Below are 22,283 nucleotides of genomic sequence, written 5' to 3' on the forward strand. Positions count from 1 at the left end.
TTATGTTTCTATGAGCTGCACTGTCAGCATGCTGCCTGAGCACGAAGGCTGATGGTAGCCCTTGTCCCAAACTGTCCATAGGTGCCAGGGTGGGCAGAGAAGTGTTTCCCCTTTGGGAAACTTTATCATCTTTCCACAAAGAAAGCATTCTTAAGTTTGGCCCTTTACCCCAATCTAGATTCTGAGAGACTAGAAGGCTGGGACTGGGTAGAGATTTTTGTTCTGCTGTTTTGCTTTGGAAGCTTTTATAGTGCTAAGCAGACAAGTTGTGTAACAAAGCACATGGGCACTTGCTATGTGACAGGCACAGGGCTGGGTGACAAGGATGCCACAGTGAATCAATCATTCATGCCTGCCCTCGGCAGTTTCTATAGTGCCAGGAAGAAGGGATCAGACCAGGAATCACCTACCGAAAGGATACAGGCCATAACAAGGGCCTGGTACCCCAGATAGTCCAAGAAGGCTTAGTCAAGGAAATGACTTTCAGAAGGATGAGAAGTAGGAGCTGGTCATGCCAAGAAAGAAGCAAGTCCAAAGGGCCTTAGGCAGGCTGAAGTGTGCATAGCACTGAGGAGGCAGGAAGGCTCTTGCCTGGGCTAGGGCTGTGTGAGTAAGCCTTGGAAGGCGGTGTGAGGTGTCTGGAGGAAGCTTGGGAGAGGACATCTCTCTGAGCCTTCAGGCCATAGGCAGCAAGCAGTGTGTGTTCTAGGAGTGCTGAGAAGCCACCGAAGAGTACCAGATAGCAGGCATTCAGTATCTGCTTCCAGATTCCCTCACTGCAGCGGGAGAACACAGCATGGCTCTTCTGACCAGGAGAGGCAGCTGCGGATTTCAGCGAACAGAGACTATGACCCAAGCAGTGGCTCCTCAGCACTTTTAACATTTTCCAGATAGCTTGTTCATGACAGCAGAGCAATGAAGGTGTGGCCCGGTGGCATGAGGAAGGGCTTCTCCCTGTCATAGTTAGCTGCCAGCAAGCCAGGCCGGTGTGCTGTGGTTCTTCACATAGAGCTCTTGTTTTTTTCAACTTGTTCCCATTTGTTCCAGAGATGGGATTTGAAGGGGAATTCTTTCCAAACTCCTAAGAGAGCTGCCTGAGCTAAAGATGGTCCCTGCTCACTGCAGGCCTGGAGAGGAAGAGGCAGTTAGGTGCTAGTTATCCCATATTTTGCCTGGGTTGCTGTGACTTGCTTGGGAATGGCAGGTGTTTCTGAAGCACGGACAGTATTGCCAGTCTCTTGTCCTCTGCCCACATCCCTGCCTGGGAGAAGGAGTTAAATACCCCAAGTATCCCCATCTGGGAGTTCTTCCTACTTGGGGAAAGACTGCTTTGATATGTTTCCCAGAAGGACCTGACACATGGTGATTTCACTCTGAGGCAGCAGAGAGACTGATTTTAGGAGAACAAGCCCCGAGTCTCCACTGCAGTCAGTGCAGACACAGGCAGCATGCCGACCTTTTCTCCTGTGCAAGCTTTGCTATGCTCTTGCCATCTGTTCTAGAGATTTAAAAATTGTCACTCGTTCTGAAACTTCTGGCAAAGTTGTCTTTAGTGTGAGTCAAGTGGGGATGGTGTTTGTTAGCTTCTTGGTCATCCCTGTGTGGGCTCAGAAAAACACTGTGGACAGAACACTAAGTGTGCTTGCCTAGAGGACTCTGGCACTATGGGTGGTCAGAGGGAACTTGTAATACACGAACAACTTCCATATACATCATGCACTCTTAGGAAAGATGGAAGCAGGATCATGTGTGTAGCTCTGTCCTAATCTGGAGCCTAATTTGATTAGGATTTAGGAAACATTTTAAAAAACACTGTATCTGAAAATCAGGTATCATCTAAAAAATCAGCTTCTTTTGGAAATCAGATGACTTGGCATCCCTTATGTCTCCATGACAACCATTACAAGTTTGAGGAGTGGCTGCCTCAGGAGTAGCCAGGTAGTTCCTGTCCTGCCACAGGTCCCACTCCTCAAGTGCCCTGCCTGACACTGAGTGTGTCATCCTGTAAGCCCTGGGATCTTTCCCTGGGCTTGTGGCTTGATCTTGGGAAGCTGCTATAGATTTAGGCCTCCGTGATAGATGATGTTTCCTGTAGGTGCAGAAGGGCTTCCGGGAGGTGGAGCAAGGAGGGAACTCTACTCTTCACTGCCTTCTTTGTGTGCTTGGTGCTCGCTCTCTTCTTCCATGTCTCAGACACTGCTAGGACATCTCAGCTGCCCTGGACAGGTAGAGCACAGCCTCAGAGAGATAAAGAGTGCCTGAACAGAGTGTGAACCTAATGTGTTGGGGCCTAAGGGGTCACAGAGTGAGGTGAGCGGAGTGGCTTAGCTTCCTCCTCAGAACCTGGCTAGACACATTGAGATCCCTGATAGGCAAGGGAATAAAGGTAAGGTGCAGGGGTTTCAGGAGATGTCCCTTTGTCCTTATAAAATATGTTCACAAGGAGCTGTGAAGTAATTAGGGGCTGCTTTTCTATCCCCCCTTTCTTCTTCCTTCTTTTCTCTTCTGTTTTTTCTTTTCTCCCGTTCCCAGACAGGGTTTCTCTGTGTAGCCTTGGCTGTACTGGACTCATTTTGTAGATCAGGCTGGCCTTGAACTCACAAAGATCTGCCTGCCTCTGCTTCCCGAGTGCTGAGATTAAAGGCATGCGCCACCACCTCCTGGGGCTTTTCTTCCTCCATTTAATTCTACTTATCAACCCCCCCTAGAAAAGGCTAGGGTCTTTTCTAGAACTCTCAAACAGGGAAGGGTTGAGCTGCTTCATTTAAAGCCTAGGAGGCGGCTGTGTGCAAAGCCCAACCCTTCCAAGTCAGATGTTTCTTCCTGTGTCCACTGCAGAACCATCTGTAATCTAGGGCTTGGAGGAACTTGGCATAAAACCTGTAAACTCGGTCTTTATGTCCACAGATGAGGGAATGCAGGCCTGAGAAACAGGCCAGGGCTACTCTTTCATAAGCCCTCATCTGGGCCAGTTCCACCCCAGCTAGGTTTTCTGTTTGCCCCTTTCAAAGACTTTTCTTTCATGTTTATTTTCTGTTCTTTGGGTAATTCAAGGAGAAGCTTCATTCTGGCAAGCACACTCCCCGAGTTTACTGTTCTTTTAAAGCACTTAACAAGCATGCTCATTGAGGTTGGTGTTACTGCAAAGGCAGGCAGGCTCGCTGTGAGAGCAAAGGGCACAGAAGAATTCCTGTTCCTTTAGCTTTTGTCTTCTTGGTCTTAGGCAGGTAGATGCCATTCCCAAAGGTGTAGACAGGGCTTAGGTTAGGGAGTGAGGTTTCTTTTTATGTGCAAAATAATAAGCAGGTGCCAGGTGCCAGATTTTTGGTGCTGCCTCCCTCCCTCCTCACCGAGTACTTTATCTCTCCATTTAGGCCACTGTGCACTGGTAGTGGGTAACATCTTTAGGATGACAAAGCTTACTAAGTCCTTTACATTTACAGATGAGATGGGCCCATGAATAGGCATAGATGCTTAATAGTGTGGTTCTGACCATTTTGGCTTGCTGTGTTTTCATCTGCCTGCAGCACTGCTCCCATCTGGTGGCTGTTATCTCCCATTGCAGCAGCATGGCCTGCTTTAAAAAGGAGTGGCTTGTCCTTGAGTGATGCTAGGTACCACATTTTAAAATGCCTTTAAAATACAAAGTCACGGGAAGGGAAGCAATCATCAACTCTTCAAGCAATAAAGGCAGGAAGTGGGCTGAACTGTTTATGAGCTAACATACACACTTGCAAGTCATTTTTTTTTTTTTTAACCTTTGTGGAGCCAGGGCTGTCATTTCTGGTCTTTTGCTGTCAGTGAAATGAAGGGTTACGTATTTCCAGTGAAGAGCATATTTATTTGTCCATTTAGTTCAGCAGAGATGTCAGCTTTTGCCTTGTTAAATGAAGAGGTATTGTATGGCTTCTGCCACAATAGACGAAGTGGAAGGAACAAGTTTTTGAGCAGTCAGGAGAATGACACCACTCCAGGTTCTGCCCACAACTAAGCGTGAGGCTCCTAAAGCTTCTCTTTGTTTCTTTACCCACAAAACACATTTTTGGGGGGGCTTCATGCTTTTTTTATAGGTGATACTCTGCCAAGTTTATAATTGAAAGAAATTATAGAGTATTCAAAATATCTAGCACAATAAATACCTTCTTGAACTGTGTATAAATAATTATTAATGTAAATGAAGGGTTTGATATAATTGTACAACTGCTTCCTCCAATTCTAATAAACTGTAAGATATACCATGGTTCCAACAATGTTTATTTTAGGAGGGGGAAGAGATAAGTGGTTCTACAGTATATATGTGTGTACTACTAGACAGAACCTGATACATAGTTCTTGCATTTAATTTTTGTTGTATCTATTTTAAAATTGTATATTCTAAAAATATACATCTTGGAATTTAAGATTTGTAGGCTGGGTATAGGGATACACACTTAATAATCCTGGCAGTTACCAAGGTAGTGGCAGGAGAACTAGCTCAAGGCCAGCCAAGGACACATGAGACCCTACCTCAAAAACAAGAGTAATTTAGGAAGAAATAGGGATGGAGAGGAAGAGAGAGAGGACAGTTTTTGATGCTGGGTGTTCTTTTTTAAAAAGTAAGTACTCAGCTGGGTGTAGTGGTGTGTGCCTTAATCCAGCATTCAGGAGGCAGAGGGAGGTAGATGTCTGTGAGTTTGAGGCCAGCTTGATCCACAAAGTGAGTGTCAGGACAGCCAGGGCCACACAGAGAAGCCCCGTCTCGAAAAACCAAAATTTACAGTTAAGTACTCAAAAATTCCTCATTTAAAATTGATATTGGAACAGTTTAATATATTCCAACAAAGTAAAAGCTAGTTTTCTAAAAAAGAAAATATTAAAGGCATAGTGGTTACTATTATAGATTCTATGGGAAATTTCAGTGTTTATCTGAATAGCAAAGAACGTAGTTGTAGTGATGTAGAGAGACAAGCAATCTCTCATAAATGTTGATCACAATGTGGATTTAGATTCATCTGAGTCCATCAACATATTTTTATAGAATGATATATGTGTGGCTTTTTTGTTTTTGTTTTTGAGACAGGGTTTCTCTGTATAGTCCTGACTGTCCTGGACTGGCTTTGTAGGGCAGGCTGGCTTTGAGCAGAGTTCCACCTGCCTCTGCCTCCCCAGTGCTGGGATTAAAGGCGTGCGCCACAGTGCCCGGCTTCGATGTATGTGCTTTCTGAGACTGAGGAACAGTGCTTTCTGAGAACGGCTCTAGTGGCTACAGAGAATAGATCCCCACTCAGGTTAGCTTGGACAGTAAAGCTAGCAAGTGCTAGGGACATCAGCAGACAGGTACTAAAGTCTCACCGAGCCTCAGGGCACTTCAAACAGTTCCAAGTGGACCCTGAGTCCTGGTTCTCAGAGACCTAAGATCTCTATTAGTTGCTTATCGGTTTATCAATTTTGCAAATGGCTGCTAGTTCAAAAACTATGTAACAACCTCAACTCAGGTTCTCATACTGATGATTTCCCTCTGTGTTTACTTCTATCCACTTTGTGCCAACTGTGCAAAGAATAGATTAGTGATGTTTTTACTACACAGGATTGATGACAGGACATATGAGCTAAGTGATAAAGGTATGTAAGGCAGGGAGTTGGGCTGCGTGTTCCATAGAACTGCTGCTTCTTCCAAGACTTTGACCTGTGACTATATGACCCTCTTTTTTGTTTTGTTTTGTTTGTTTGTTTTTGTTTTTTGAGACAGGGTTTCCCTTATAGTCCTGGCTGTACTGGACTCCCTTTGTAGGCCAGAGATGCGCCTTCCTCTGCCTCTCGAGGGCTGGGATTAAAGGTGTGCGCTATCACACCCGACTCCTATCTGACCCTCTTAACAAAGGCGTAGCACACCTCAGACAGTGCTTGGGAGTGAGGTAGAAGTTAGGAGTTCTAAGATTATGTGGATCTACAAGACTGAACTAATGTAGCACATTGGAGAATTTTAGGTAAAGTTACATAAGTGTAGGTTAATGAATTGCCAACTGCCTTTGTTAAAGGAAAGAAGTCTTTTGGTCAGTCCTGATGCCCACTGTGAACAGCTCACTCACACTGGGTCTTACCTCTCAATAGTACATGCAATGACAGAGTGCAGGAGTCTTCAGAGTTTCCTGTCACACCTGTATGGAAGGTGGAGTGAGGAGGGGAAGAAGAAAGGAAAAGGAGATTCTTGAAATAAAGCGACAACTGTTTATGTTAGCAGGCACGAGAAGAATTTTCTAGCCTCTCTGATAAGAAAGTACTGGGCAGAAAGTAGTTGCTCTTCCTTGATTCATGGCTTCTCTGACTCTGGCTGTAAGTTCTAAGAGTACAGGAATGCTGTCTGGGCCAGGACAGCCTGAAGACTGGCTGACAGCAGCGTCAGTGCCATGAGAGGTGACAGCAGCAGCCTGAGTTCCTGACGGACTTTGCACATTACTCAAAAGAGCTTCTCTGTGTGTTCTTCTCCCAGGTGGATTCGCTCTTGTCTTTCTGGTGAGAACAAGCAATGGGGTGAAATGTGCCTTGAAACGTATGTTTGTCAACAATGAGCATGACCTCCAGGTGTGCAAGAGGGAAATCCAGATCATGGTAAGCCTCGGTGGTTTCTAACTATTGCTTTTTCTTCTTTTTTAACTTTACATATTTTTAAAATAGTGTTTTTATTAATTTCCTGAAAGTTTCATAATTATCATATTCATCTCCTTACCCCAACTCTCTCCAGATTCCTCAGTCCCCCCAAACTCTCTACTCACCCACCTCTTTGTGTCCTCTCTCTTAAAACCCCCCCGAGTCCAGTTTGTGTTGGCTGACTACACCTAGGTGTGGCGCCCGCCCTGCCGTGTGCTTGGCGCCAGGCATCACCACTGACAGGGCTTTCCTCCTCCAGTGATAACCAGATGCCGGCAGCTCCTCCACTCGGGGTCCCCCCGCTTCATGCTGGGGTTTTGTCTGGCTTGAGCTTTTGCAGGTCCTGTGTGTGACATTACTGATAAAAGTTGATGTGTGCATTCGCCCTGTTGTGGAAAGCACGGGTATACTGTGCTGCCTTAGGAAAGTCACTGGGCAGGGGCTGTCACTCTTCCTTGAGCTGGCAACAAGATCTTACAAGAAGTGGGAGCAACAACCAGGGTGTATTTGATTCTGTTCCTGCCTTCATCACCTCAGCTGGAGATTGAGGGGAAAGGAGCTTATCGGGAAAACAGACCAGTTTAGTTCAGAAATAGTTTGGGACCTTGGGAAAGCATTTAATCTTGAAAGCCCAATTCTCTGGGAGCTGCTCTTTCTGCCTTTGGCCGGTTACCAGCCGCTTGTTCTGGTCTGGTCGCCAACCCCCCTGAGCCTTTCTTTATCCTGTGAACATGTCCTGACACAACTTCACACTTTTTACAGTTTTGTTTTGTTTTGTTTTTCCCCAGCTGGAGTGGCTTCCTGCGTTTGGCCATAATGTCAATAGTTCATAATAACCTGTGATTCCATTTATAAAAGTTCATGAATAAGCAAATTCATTGTGGCATTAGAAGTCAGAAAATAATTATTTGGGTTGGGAAATGGGCCAGAAAACAGTACTGTCGGAACCTTTTGTTTTGTGTAGTGCTCACACAGGAATATATAACTGTCAGAACTCAAACACATTAAGATCTGTAGTTTTTATTTGGTAAATTATTCCTTTTAATTTAAAAAAACAAAGAAATTTACTAGGAGAGATGGCTCAGCACTTAAGAGTGTGTACTGTTCTTCTAGAGGACCTGAGTTTGATTCCCAACAGCCATATGACAACTACCATTGTAGCTCTAGCATCAGAGTCTGTGGCCTCTGGCCTCTCAGAGCACATGCATGCACATGCACATAGGCATGCAGAGATGCATAATTAAACATAAAACATCTTTTAAAAACTTCCTAATTTGTGCAGATTTAAATTTCTATCATTAGTTAAGAGTCTGTATCAGAAGTACATGCTGGTATGTTTATGATGAAATAAATGGTGTGTTACTGTGGAAACAGCAACTGGAGTTAAAAGAAAAAGTGACCACGGCTTTATAATCAGAGGAAAATGACAACTTCTTGAGAGCTTGTTAGTTGTTATTAGTTGTTTTTGCTTCTGTTGGACATAGTGTATAATAGAAGCCTTTAAATATATAATTGTTACTTGTTTATACCAATTATATTGCTTCACCTGTTACGCTTTAGGCAGTTCTGCCATCACAATGCAAGTTACGTAAAACCAGAAGCTTCATAGTTTGACATACTGTTCAAGGTGTGGAAAGTAGCTCAGTAAGCAGCTGAGGTGAGTGCTTGCGTAGTGGCGGAGGAAGATCCATATGCACACCTAGAGGTGATTCCTTTGGGCTCTCAGTTTTAAAGCCTTGGGAAAAGCAGGAATAAAAATTAGGTGCCTAAAACTAAAAGTGTTTGGGAGTGACCTAATACTGCAGAGCCAACCAGCCCGCTCCCAAGACTCAAGACCACATGGGTCTATCTGCAGTGGGTCTAAGGTCCTAAGCCTGCTTGTCTCCTATACGTAGGAGGGTCCTGGATATTTCTCACTGCCCTTACCTTCTCCTCCTTCACCCCTTCTTCTTCCCTCTTCCTCTTCTTCTTCCCTCTTCCTCTTCCTCTTCCCTTTCCCCTTTCCCTTTCCCTTCCCTTCCCTTTCTCATCCTTCCCACCTTGCTTGCTTCATGCTTGCTCCACTGTCCCACACTTCATTTCCTATCTCTGCTGCTGCCCCTCCCATTCTTACATTAGAAAAGTGATCCCTCACCGTGAGGTGGTGGCACAAGCCTTTAATCCCAGCAAAGGCAGGGGGTAGCTGTGAATTCAAGGCCAGCCTGATCTACAAAGCAAGGCCAGGACAGCCAAGGCTACACAGAGAAACCCTGTCTCGAAAAAAAAAAAAAAAAAGTGACCTCATTCTTTCCTTTTCTCCCACTAATTTGGAAACATGAGAGCTTGCTCTGTGCTAGTGGAGAAACCAAAAAAGCACAGGCCTGAAAACTCATAATTAATAGGTCCAATTAGGAGTTTAGTTGTATGGGATCCAGTTCTGGTTCAGTGATGCATTGACTGTGACAATTTCTTTTTGGTTTTAATTAATTTTTATTCTTTGAAAGTTAAAGTCAACTAGGTAACAAGGAAACATGAAGCAGGACCACACCATCCTCTGTGCCATCTCAGGGTCCTAGAGGTCATCATGGTAGTTGATTCTTTGCATGTATTTCCCGAACCATATTAGTTCTTGGTTTTCAGCTCATCTCAGGCACTGTTCCCATGGGATGTGAGGCTTTAGCTATTCCATCCTGCAGGACACCCCATCCTTGGCATCAGCTTTATTCTCATCACGCATTCATTGGAATGCCAGTGGGTTGACTGTGGTAGCTTTGACTTTAGCACTGTGGTGGGAGGGAACTACTGCGCCTACATTTCCTGCTGGGCCATAACACTGCCACTTTCCCATAGGGCCATTTTCACTAGGACCTGTATCTGCTCCTCCTTAGCTTTCAGTATTCTGTATACACCTCAGCAGCGTGATCCCAGACATTCCTTCATTATGCACGTCATGGTAAAGTATGCAGATGTGGCTAGTGTTGTGCTGTAACGCTTGGAGGACTTGTCCTGGGCTCCTGACTGGATGGACCCTGCGCTCGTGGAGAGTTTTAGCTGGAGTTCTCTGGAAGCAGTTGTTCCTCTTGTGGGGTTCCCTGGGCTGTTCTCCCTTGGCCTCACTGCTGCTCAGCCTCCAGCTCCTGCTTCACCCTGTCCTGTGGAGGTGCTCACCAACAGCTCCCTCATGTGCACTGGGTTTTTTAAAAGTTTTTGTTTAGCTCTCAAGTCTAAAGACTTTCTCCTATTTTTTTTCTCTAAAATTTTCTGGTTTTACACTTTACATTTATCCATGAGCCATTTTTAGTTCACTTTTCAATAAACTGTGAGACTTTTGTTGAAGCTCTGCTTTGCTTATGGATGGCAAATTGTTTTAGTACCAGTTCTGAGAAGGTAACCCTTGCACTGCTGGGTGTTACATGGCGCTTGAACTGTAGTTGTAGCTTACTGGTAGCGTACTTGTCTACATACACAAGGCCCTAGGCTTGACTCCCAGTGCCACCCCCAGAAACTTAAATTATGGGGGTCCAAAACTAGGCCTTTCTCTGTTCTCTTACCAACTATATGTATATTTTTCCACCATTAGTGTCTCCCTCCCTCCCTCACCCCTTCTTTCTCTCCCCCTCTCTCCCTCTCTCCCTCTCTTGCTCTGTGTGTGTGTGTGTGTGTGTGTGTGTGTGTGTGTGTGTGTGTGTGTCTCTCTCTCTCTCTCTCTCTCTCTCTCTCTAAAGCAGAGTCTCATGTTGCAGCCTGGTACCTTAAACTGTATAGCCTTGAGCTTCTGGCCCTCCTGCCTCTGTCTATCAAGTTCTGCGGTTATAGATGTATGCTACCACGCTCAGCTATCAAACAAGATTCTCTCATTTCCCCATAATGTTTATAATACTCTAGTCCATAGTCCATGTAGTGTATTAGTTTCTTTTCTCACCAATGTGACAAATACCTAATGAGAGCAATTACGGCCCAAGGTTTAAGAAGGGTTACAGTTGTCATGTAAGGGAAGGTGTGGTGGCATGAGTGTGAGGCCACTAGTCACACTGTGTTTTCAAGCAGCAAGGAGAGACCGGAAGTGGGGCTAGATCATAAAAACTCAAAGCCCACCCCCAGTGTCCTTGCGTTTCCCACAGGGCCCCACTGCCTTACAAAGCAGCAACAGCAGCAGCAGCAGCTGGGAACTAAGTATTCGAACATGCAAGCCTGTGAGGACATTTCACATTCAATCTACAGCATATCACCTTGCATATACATTTTGGTAATCTGGAATTTTAATAGGAAGCACATTAAATCTATATTTCTATTTGGGGAGAATTGATTATCTTTTCTGTGGGGGATCTTCTAATAAATGAACATGGTCTACATTTTCATCTACTTAGGTCTTGGTATCTTTTACTACCAATCATGTGCTTTTTTGTATACAAGCTTGTAAAATGTTCTTAGATTTATAGCAAAGATTTTTAATTTCCTTTTAGTGATTTTAACCAATTCTGCATGTTTTCTCCTTTACTTCTAGGCCTCACCCTGCTTGTTATACCTCTGAATGACAGCCCCTGATACTATATTTCAGATTAAAAACAACAACAAAAAGCCAGACATGGTGGCGCACGCCTTTAATCCCAGCACTCATGAGGCAGAGGCAGGCAGATCTCTGTGAGTTCGAGACTAGCCTGGTCTTCAAAGCAAGTCCAGGACAGCCAAGGCTACACAGAGAAACCCTGCCTCAAAAAAACAAAATAAAACAAAACAAAAACCACCACCACCAACAACAACAACCTATGGGTTTAATGCTAGTGTTTAGAAATAGTTAAATTTTATACTGTATCCTGTCAGTTTGCCAAACTTGCAATGAGAGATGGTTTTCTTTTTTGCCTGTAAACTTTTTTCTCCTTGATAGCCTTATTGTAATGATTAGAACTTGTAATACTACACTGAATAAGAATGGCACATTTCTCCTTGCTTTGTTCTTAATCTTCTTGGAAAGCATTCAGTCCTTTGTCATTAAATATGAGGTTGGCTTTAGTATTTTATACATTTAAAAAAAACAGCATGTCTTGTCAGTGTGTGGTAGAACTTGCATGTAGGGGAGCTCTGGGGAAGGGGATTACTCCTGATCAGCAACAGCAGCTGGAAGGTGCATGCATTTTATCTGGCTACAGTGTCCCTTCATCTTTGAGACCTTGTGGTGCTATGGAAAAAGTCATTTTACAGCACTCCCAAGAAGAGTAAGCGTAAGAGAAAGCAAGTTAAGTTGGCTGTTCTGAAATACCTTAAAGTGGATTAAAATGGCAACATCAGTCCTTTGTCAAGAGTCTTCTTGAGATAAATGTGACACTAGAGTTTTTGTGCTTACCATTTATCTTATGTCCTCTTACGTTCAATGAGTAACTTATTTAAAGTAACCGAAGACATGCTTGTCAGTTATGTTTCCATTGGAAGATATAACAGCTGCCTTGGATGACAGAACAGTCTCTACAACTAACACAATGGATTGCCTCTCATGCTAGGGATGAGTGTGAGGTAATATATGTGGACTTCTAGTTCATTTAAACCAACTCTACCAGCATGGTTCAATGAAGGCAAATATTAGAAGCAATGCAAGTAGAAACGGATTTAGGTATTTCAAAGGTCGGTTAACTCAACGTGATTGTAGATATAGAGGGCTGTGGCTGGCAAAAGAAAAGAGTGTAGGTTTCAGCTCTGTTAATGGTGTCACAGAGGCAGGCAGTGCTGGACTACTGCTCATGAATCAGACTAGACCTGCAGTACTCATCTCCTGGGGGCATCCCTATCCGAAACCACAAACAAACACCATAGCAAAGCAACACAGCTGTCAGTGAAGGGGCAGCCAAAGTACCTTCAAAAGTTATGTCAAAGATGAGACTGTCTCGTTACCACCTTTTGGAGACACCATTCTTGCTTGGTTGAGTTGCCTTGGCACCTGTGTAAGAAGTAGTTGATATAAGCATCCAGTTGCCACTGAGGGGGCTTGTGCCAGAAGGTGGATTGATGGCCTGCTTCCGTACAGGCCAAAAGCTTATTATGGTAGACATTGGCTTAGAGTTGATTGATGAACATGTTCTTTATTTCCTTGTGTACCGGAAGTAGTCTACTGAGCAGCCAGGGCTACCAGGTCAGAGTCTGCTTTACAGTATAATCCCTCAGTGATCCATAGTCCTATTAAAATCCGAGATACAGTGTTCTACAATAGGACTATAGGTGACATTTTCAAAGGTCTATTCAGTAAGTACAAGATTAATTGGGAAAAAAAATTCTAGTTTGATTTTCTGCTACTCTGATGAAACATTGACCAAAAGCAATTTGGGGAATAAAGGATTTAGTTCATCTTATACTTTCAGGTCACAGTACACAGGAAGAAGTCAGAGCAGCAACCGTGGAGGACCACTGCTGACTGCTTGCTCCCAAGTGTGGTTGGTTCACACTCAGCTAGCTTTCTATACAGCCCAGACCCACCTGTCTAAGAGTGGTACCGCCACAGTGGGCTGCCTACCCTACCCTTCCATCAGGCAATCAAGAGAGCGCCCCACAGATGTGCCCACAGTCTGATCTGATCCAAACAGTTCTTCAGTTGAGGTTCCTTCTTACTGGGTAAATGTAGTTTGTGTCAAGTTGACAGTAAAGGCTAAGTGTGGAAGGGGGATAGAACAGGCGTAGGGAAGAGAAAAGAGTCCGGACTTAGATGGCAGAAGAAGCTCAATGTGGTCTCCACAGAACTGAGGGCCAGCCCAGAGAGTCCTTTACTCCTGACTGGAGTTGTAGTGTTTGTTTGCCTGTGATTAAATACCCTGGAAGAGTTAGAAAGGAGGTGTAGGGTCATGAAGAGGTTGAAAAAAGAGTAAAACCAAACTACACCAAACACGCCTTACTAAAGTAAAATAAGCTTCTCTCAGCTACTAGAATGGCCTTCATTCATCTTTAAGGAACTCCAGTCTATTAAAGAGGTGCTTAGTCTATTAAAGGGGTCTTCTAGCCCCTCAGGTGTGCATGCCCATGTGCATGTATCCACACACAGACATATGCACATACACATTATTTAAAATAGATGTTTCTCTACAATTCTTCCTACTTTTTGGACTGTGTAAGTAAAAATGAGTTCTCGAGAGGTCCATAATAAGATTGAAAAAAAAGTAGAGGGAAGGTAGGGTCTGAAATGCTTTCTGTTTTATACAGCTTGAGCTCTGGAGACTGCCTCTCATGCCTCTCATGCCCCCCTCTCTCTCTCTCTCTCTCTGACCTGTGCTCTGACGCTGTACTGAGGCTTTTGCTACCTCATCAAGTTTCTTTCTCATCCCATTTTGAAGATAATTTTGTTCTAGGCCAAAAGCTCTGAACTCACTTGAATTACCCTTTTCTTCATCTTAGTGCGATGTGCAGCCACCACCTTTTCCCTCACCTTCGCAGGAAAAGAAATCCCTCTGTGATCCACCTCTTAGCACAGTGGTTCTCAATCTGTGGGTCATGACTTCTTTGTAAGTCAGTGACCCGTTCACAGGGTTGCCTAAGACCATCAGAAAACACAGATACTTCATTACTATTCCTAACAGTAGCAAACAAAGCAGTGAAAAATCACTTTATGGTTGAGGGTCAATTCTTCTGAGGCAGCCCCTTCCTTACACAGATGTTCTGAGAGTGATCCACAGACACCTCACATAAGTCTCCAGAAGTCTCCTGTGGGCATCTTTCTACTGTTGTTTGTTTTTTGCAGGGAATGGGTCTGCTATTCTATGTCAGCAGTGTTTCTAATACACTGCACAGAGGAAATGCAGTGAGCTTTACTGTTGATGTTGAGAGTTCAAGTGTTTACTTGATACTTTGAGGCTGCTTCTTGTGATAACTTTGCCGTTTTGAGTATTGGAATTTGCACTTAGGGTAGTCAAGAACAGCTTTCCCAAAGACTCTGTGAAGCCGGACCAGCTGTCCAGGAGCAATTCCACTGTCTTGTTGGACCACACTAGAGCCTGAGCTTGAGTCAAACACACAGACTCGTAGAACCAGACATTTTCTTTCTTTCTTCCTTTCTTCCTTCCTTCCTTCCTTTCTTTCTTTTTTAAAATTATATATTATTTATACAGTGCTCTGTCTGCATATACACCTGCAGGCCAGAAGAGGGCATCAGATCACATTATAGATGGTTGTGAGCCACCATGTGGTTGCTGGGAATTGAACTCAGGACCTTTGGAAGAGCAGCAGTGCTCTTAACCACTGAGCCCATCTCTCCATTCCCCAAACTGGGCATTTTCTACACCTGCCCCTATGTCTTTAAAACAAAAGTAAAATAATGTATTACCTTACTATCCAAATCTTAGCTTTACCTTGCATTTGTATAAAAATCATAATGTCCAGTTTCCTCATGTTTTCTTTCCCCAACTTAGTTTTTCATCATCAGCACCATAGATACCTGTTCTGTGGACCAAGGTGCAAGGTGATTGCCAGTGCCTGGGTGCTGCTATGTAGGTACCCGTTGGAGGGATGAGATCCCATGAGCAGCAGTTCTGAGAGCTGATAAGCAATTCAGCTGATGCTGTACCTTCTATCCCAGCTGGCCATCTGGAAAGGCTTAATTATGAGTGAAATGCTGGGTCAAGATGCTATTGTAGTCTCTTCAAAGCTTGCAAGACAGTTTTTCTTTTCATCTATTTCCTGTTAAAAGTCAAGCTGGAGCATGTTCAGAATGTACCTGCTTTCCTCTATGAATTTATGCAGGCTCCCCAACTAAAACCCTCAAATCCTTTGTTCAGTGAAGACACTACTCACTACTCTGGGAAGAACTCTGTTAAGTGCTGTAGGTAGTAAATTTTTCTCCACCCTATCCTCTCTTTCCCCCCACACCCCCCACACACAAGAGAAAGTAAAGATTCAAGCTGAATTCACTTTTGACCCCATAAACAGGAGAAAATAAATTCTTTTTCTCTGTATTAAAAAATTTGCACACTTAAATTGTAGTTATAGTCTTCTTCCTCTTCAGTATTTCTGGGTGTTAGAGGGGTCCCTGCTTCTGGTTTAGGTGGAGCACTAATGCAGTGAGCAAGTGGATATTCTGTGTTAGGTTTGCTGTAGAGCCTCGCTCTAGAGTGCTGGGTCAGCACACGGTGCAATTGCTGCTGGAGATCTGACTGGGCTTCTCAAAGACCACTGGAAACTGCCACTCTCCCCTTTCACACTGTTAGTGTTGTCTCTGTGTATTTAAACTGTCCATGCTGGTGGAACCAACTTCTGGCCCTACAGCGTGTCTGTCACTGACAATGTGCTTCTCCACTCTTGTTCACAGAGGGACCTCTCAGGTCACAAGAACATTGTGGGCTACATTGATTCTAGTATCAACAATGTGAGCAGTGGCGACGTCTGGGAAGTTCTCATTCTCATGGACTTCTGCAGAGGTGTGTGTTGACTGTCCTGAGTCTCTAGCTTCCAGCATGTTAATGGGCAAGGGCATGGGGATGGTTTCATTTACTGTCCATTGCTGCACCCTGAAGACAATGTTCTGGTTTCACAGATAGGGAAGCTAATGCTCTGGGTATTTTCATGCCTACAAGGTACAAAGAACTGAAAGTGATAGGTAATTCCAGACTGTTAGATATAGAATGATCTGGCTGTGGGTAAAAAGGAGACCACATGAAAATAAGAAAAGACCATGTTCTTTATGAGAGTTTAACAAGCAGTGAGCGTGTATAATAAAAGCCCAATACGGACCTTACAGAAACTGCAACTTCCCTACCCCCACTTTCCACTCACAGCATGGCCTGCTGGGACGGAGAGAAAGAACTCTTTGTCTGTGAAGGTGACCCTCTCCTTACGCTAGGCCTGTGGCACCCAGTCAAGCTGCGTTCAGGTGCTGCTGCTTCAGACTGTAAATAGATGAAAGCTTGGAGCTTGAAGTTATTCCATTTGTCCCATTCACCCCTGTGTGGAGAGTTGACTCTCCTGGCCTAAGCAGCTGACATCATAAGTGTGGGTCATTGCTGTACTGTTTGGTGCCCTATTTTGTAATTGTCCTTAGTTCCACTAACATTTTCTCACTTTAAAGATACTGCCCATAAATTGTTTCTTATCCTGTACATGTGCTGTTAACCAGTAGTTTTGGCCTTTGTTGACTATTGATCTGATTTTACAAAATGCCACCAAATTAGACCTTGACAATTTATTCCCTTTCACCATTCCTTTTTTCCTCATAGGACCTTTTAAATGCCAGGCAGTAGGAGGATTTGGGTCTGGATAATTTTGTAAGATTTATTACCAGTCTTTTGTTCCCAGAGAGAAATGTGTTGCTATAGCATCTCACAGGCCAAGCCAGAAAGACCAAGCTCCCTCAGAGTTAGACTTCAGAATGGACATGGTACCATCTTCTTCCTGCTCCCTGAGTCTGTTGTGCTGAAAGACATGGCAGAGCCTGTGGCCTCATCTCCTACACCATGGAGCCATGACTACCAGGCAGCACTAACTGACTGTGAGGTCACTTCTGCTTTTAATCTTGAGGATATAATGAGGGAGGCTCACATCTGTGTACTTAGCAAAATAATCTGCTTTTGATGAATTGGAGGAGACATTGGATTGTAAGAAAGCAAATCACAAGCAGAGACAGGAGACCCGGGATTTAGTGCTGGCCTGGCCAGTGATCAGCTTTTGTCTGCACAGCTGTCAGTGCCTCGATCAAAGCAACAAGTCTGTCTGTTAATACCCTTCCCCTTGCTCTGTCCTGTCCCAGGAGGCCAGGTGGTAAACCTGATGAACCAGCGTCTCCAGACAGGCTTCACAGAGAACGAAGTGCTGCAGATATTCTGTGACACCTGCGAGGCTGTTGCTCGCTTGCATCAGTGCAAAACTCCTATTATCCACCGGGACCTGAAGGTAACAGACTGGCTGCTTCGTGGAGTGTGCTTTCCCTGAGTGCTTCTGTCTGTCCCAGGGATGGGGTAGGTACTGAGACATTAGGGAAGAAGCGTACGACACAGTCACTAATGCTGAGCTCACGGTGAAGCTGGGGAGAGAACATACAAAGAGGAAGCACAGTACAGAAAATTTCAAATGCTTGAATTCACACATTTTTATTTTTATTACTGTATTTCTAAATTTTTAATGGTCTTGAAAAATGAATGTTAATTTAAATAGCTTATAAATAATGATGTTCACAGACACAGAGTTGTTGTTGTTACACTAAGGGTTATACAGGACCTTGTCCAAGCTAGGCAAGTACTATACCACTGAACTGTAACCCCAGCCCTCTTTCATATTTTGAGCAATTCCCTAATTAATTGCTCCTGATTACCATCACCTTGCCCCGTGTCTTTCATTTAGAAGTCACATGACACTGTTTGCAGAATGGAATTGGCATCTTGTTAGGGTTGGGCTTAGTATTTATTGAACACCAACTGCATGCTAAATAGTCTACTGAACTTCATGCACACTGTGTTCTTAGTCATTCTCCATCACATTTTACAGGCGAGGAAACTAAGTAGCAGAGAGGCTGTGCAAGTTCTTATAAATAGGAAACAGTAGCGTCAGAATTTAAACCTAGCTCTTCTGCTTGAGATTTCATATTACTCTCTCCTCTAACCCACCACGTGGGCGATGGCAACAGAGCTGTAAGAGCACAGGGAAACTGCTTGATGCTGCTAAGTGCAAAGGACCCTGGTCAGGACTTGTCGTAGTACCTGCAGCATTTGACTCCTTCAGTACCCTGGCTTCCCTGGCCCTCTGAGGTATCGTGTTCTCTCCAGCCCTTCCTGCCCAAGCCCCTTAGCTTCTTCCTCAGACCATTTGGCTTCTCTAAGCTGTGGTTCTGTCCTCTCTAAAATATAGATTCAAATGTCTACTGTGAACTGTGTGAGCCTGGGCTAGCCTGGGTGGGGTCTGTTTATTCACAGGCAAAGGTGAAGAAAGCCCCTCTTGCCCTGCCCAGCACACATGTGGCTTCTCTTTCCAGTTCCATATAGGATAGGAACTCAAAAGTGTCCCTAGTCCTCAGGCTGCTTATGTCCCGAGAGTGATCACAGTGGAAGGGCTCTCTTCAGATGTTACTGTAATGCTTCACTTACTTGTTTGTTAGGAAAGAGAAAGGTCATTATTGTGAACCATGGGGTCAGACCTGGGCAGATGAGCTATACCAGCCTTTACTGTTTGTCAGTGCAGAATCCATGCCAGAGAAAGCACGGCCGCTGAGTCCCTCTCTTCCCCTGCTTAAGTTAACAAATCAGAGTAGAGACAGTGGTGGTTTTTCCCATTTTCTTCTTGTTTAAAATTTGTTTTGTGTTAATTTGTGCTAGTAGTCCATGCACTTAAGAAAGGGTAAGAAAGTTCAGGATGAACAAAGGTATTAAGGTTGAAAATCATACATGTCACCTTTTGTCACAAAAGAGACTTTGATCTCTGGCGTATGGTGGGGTAAGTTTAGAAACAGAGGCATGTTCTTCCAACCTTCCATGTTCAGAGAACTATAGTCCCTGAAATGCCTCAGTGCCAAGCTGTGACGTTGAGATGAAGAGAGGCCAGTAGCTTTCCAGGCTTTAGCAAAGACCCTGTGCAGAATTTTTTAGTGACAAGTTTAGTAAGGCTGTTAAGCTGTTAGGCTGGGAGTAAGGTGAGCAGCCCTGAACTCTCAAAGAACTGAGTGGTGAAGAGCAGTGCGCAGTGGTGTGATGTCTCAAGTGTCCACCACTGGCTGGTGCTCTGAGTGCCTTTCCCCAGATGGTAGGGCCTTTAGGAGGCAGGGCCTCTAACAGAGTAGATCACTGGGGTTGGGCCTTGTAGCAGTTACAGCCTGCTCTCTGGTTTCAGCCTCTCCCCGCTTCCTGGTTGGTTCTGTGATGTGATGCATGCTACTATGCCTTCCCCTCTGGGACAGATGGAAATGTCCTGAAACAGTGAGCCAAGACAAAGCTTTCCCCCCTTAAGTTGCTTCTGTCAGATGCTTTGGTCACAGCAACATGAAAGTGACCAACACAAATGGCAGCCAGTCACAGGCATGTGTCCTCAAGCAGTGCGACTATTCTCACTCTCTGCCAGTACTCAGAGCTGTGGATGCCAGTTGGGTCTCTCCCTCGCTAATCTCTTGCAGCTTGTCCCCTCCCGCCTACCTCTATTCATTGCCATTTTTCCTTGCTTAGACCTGTTCTAATCTCTCATTCCATGTCTCATTGTTCGCTGTCTTTTATACTTTCTCTTCTGCAAAGCTGACTTTCCCAAAAAGGTTGTTTTCTGAGCTCCGAAACTTCAAAGTCCTAAATGCCTCCTAAGTAGTCTTCCTCAGTCTCTCTCTGTCCATCCTCTGCTCCCTTTGTTCTCTCGTACCCGTCTGAGCTGCCGTGCTCATTGGCTGCATGAGTCACATCAGCATGGGGGTGAGTATGGTCTCAGAGTCAGGCAGTCTGGTGCCGAGGCCTGCTTGCCAGCATGACCCCAGGTAAAGTGAGTGCCTGTCTGAAAGCTTCATAAGGATTACATGGACCACTGAAAGTGAAAGTGCACAGGTTATTGATTGTCTGGCTCGTGGTACCAAGTCCAATACTGGCAGTACTGTCACTCCTCTGCCTCAGTACTTTATTCCTGTGCCTAGTTTTACCTCTTCCAAAGCCACATATACCTCCCCAGCAGTGGCTGTACTGTCCTATAATGTACCTGTCACACTTTTCCAGCTTAGCACCGTGCTGGCCCAGCCTCACTGGCTAACTCCCATGGATCAGATCCCTCAGGCACAGGCCCATCTCAAGGTCTTGCTGCTCTTCTTGCTCAGAGTGTGCTGTCCCTGAGTGGCCCTTGGCTGCTGCCTCTCATTCTGGCCTCATTTGAGAGGCCTACCATGACTGTCGTTTGAAGTGGCATTCCTTTTCAGTTTACTTATATTTAACCTGCTGGGATTTTTTTCATACATTCTCAATACCAGACAATTATAATTATTTTTTAATACCCACTTGGACTTTAAGCACCACAAGATACTGGATTTTTGTTTTTCTTTAGCCTTAACCCTAGACCTAGAAGAGTACTTAGCATATTGTAGAAATTCACACCTGTTTCTTTCGTAAGTCAGTGGTAGTAATTTATTTGTCAGGGAACTTAGAGTTTATTTTGACATATATTCCCTGACTTGCTTCTTTGTAACAGTAATGGAGATGTTATCAGCCTTACTTCACAGATAAGAAAAAAGAGACTTGCAGATGTACCTAAAGTCAAATACCAGAAGTACTCTTGAAGTCTTCACCCAAGTCCAGTGTCTTGTTGAGTGCCTTGGTGGCGGTGATAGCAGAGAGTAGCCAGCAGTGGCTAGGCTGTCCCTGAAGGTTGTCACAGGACTCTGAGAAGGGGTGGAGAACGCAGTGTGCCAACAAGCAATTTTACCTTCATAGTTTCTGACCCTACCTCAAACGGGCAAAGTGCTAGAACACACTGTCATTCATGTCAGGCCACAGTGCGCCTCATCTTATTTTGCTTTCCCTGCTTAGTTCCTCTTTCTTTGGTAGTGATTTTTAATGTTGTGATTACCATTCTATTTATTATGAACTAACTTTTCTGATTTCTAGATAGAGGCTCATTCCCTATTCAAAGTATAGAATCTAATCTGACTTACAAAAAGAGAGGACATGTAAGCTAGGAGAAGCATGATTTCCCATCAGTCCTATAAAGTACATGAGGCCAAGGATTAAAAAAATCATCTCTAACCAATGCTGAGTAAGTAATTTCACAGAATTGAAGGATGCCTGCTAAGGGCAGAGCACTCACCTACGAGCTGTGAGGGATTCACAGGCTAATACACCACTCCAATCCAAAGAATTGTACTGTCGTGAAGGGAAACATAAATATGTCAGTAGTTTGTAGCTTGTCTTTGCTACTTTGTGGGTTCTTCTTTTTCCTAGCCTTTATCCCTCTCCTCCCCCATTTCACCCCCTAACACTAGATAGGAGAGAAAGAAGGATGGGAGGGTGGGGGGAGGGGGGAGATCCTTGAATCTAATTTCTTCTTGTTTCTTCTTTGAGCGTGACTAATAACAAACTGCAACCAACCCTCCTGGATGACCACCAACCACCAATCCTGTCTCTCAGGGCTGTAGCATTTATATACCCTCTAAAAAGTTCCCAGAATTCCAAACATCACACAATGGCAGAAACTATCTGTAGCTGGCAAAACCATGCCTCTGCTAGAACACAAGGTAAATCATAGTCAGCTGCTGCAGATAGTCTGAAGAGGCTCCATATCACCTCACCTAGGATTAAAATGAAAACATATTCTTATAGTATCTTTGTGTTTCTTAAAGAAACCAAAATCCCATAATTGTCACTGCAGTAGTCAGCTACAAATCCATACAAAAATTCTGATCATACATTGGCAAACTTTGCCAGCAGAAGGGCAATATGAATGTTTTAGGCATGCTACCATAGAGCCTCATGGAATTGCTCAAGTCTTCCACTGGAGAAAGGCAGCCATACTGTATTAGCCAGATTTCAGTGCTGTGACAAGTACCTAAGAGAATCAAAAGAAAGGCAAAGTATTTTGGTTTGCAGTTAGGCGGTTTCAGGCTAGGTTCATGTAGTCCATTGCTTTGGGCCTGAGGTGAGGCAGAATGTCATAGTGGGAGCATGCATAGTAGGAGACAGAATGAAATGGGAAGGGACTGGGGACCAGACAGAAACTTTGTGGGCACCTGTCTAGTGAGTCACCTCTAAAAGCCCACTCAGCTGTGA

General features: G+C 44.3%; 1 protein-coding gene across 2 annotated transcripts in view; it reads left to right on the plus strand.

The window, feature by feature from the left end:
• Positions 1-22,283, plus strand: part of Aak1 (AP2 associated kinase 1) — a 145,086-nt gene that overhangs the window by 67,250 nt on the left and 55,553 nt on the right. For both annotated transcript variants that reach the window (XM_051154858.1, XM_051154859.1), the window contains exons 2-4: positions 6,470-6,588; positions 15,884-15,992; positions 17,318-17,460. In XM_051154858.1, the coding sequence (XP_051010815.1) occupies positions 6,470-6,588; positions 15,884-15,992; positions 17,318-17,460 (371 nt within the window). The remainder of the gene's footprint in view (positions 1-6,469; positions 6,589-15,883; positions 15,993-17,317; positions 17,461-22,283) is intronic.

Source organism: Acomys russatus, chromosome 13 (genome assembly GCF_903995435.1).
Source record: "Acomys russatus chromosome 13, mAcoRus1.1, whole genome shotgun sequence".
Classification (NCBI taxonomy): domain Eukaryota; kingdom Metazoa; phylum Chordata; class Mammalia; order Rodentia; family Muridae; genus Acomys; species Acomys russatus.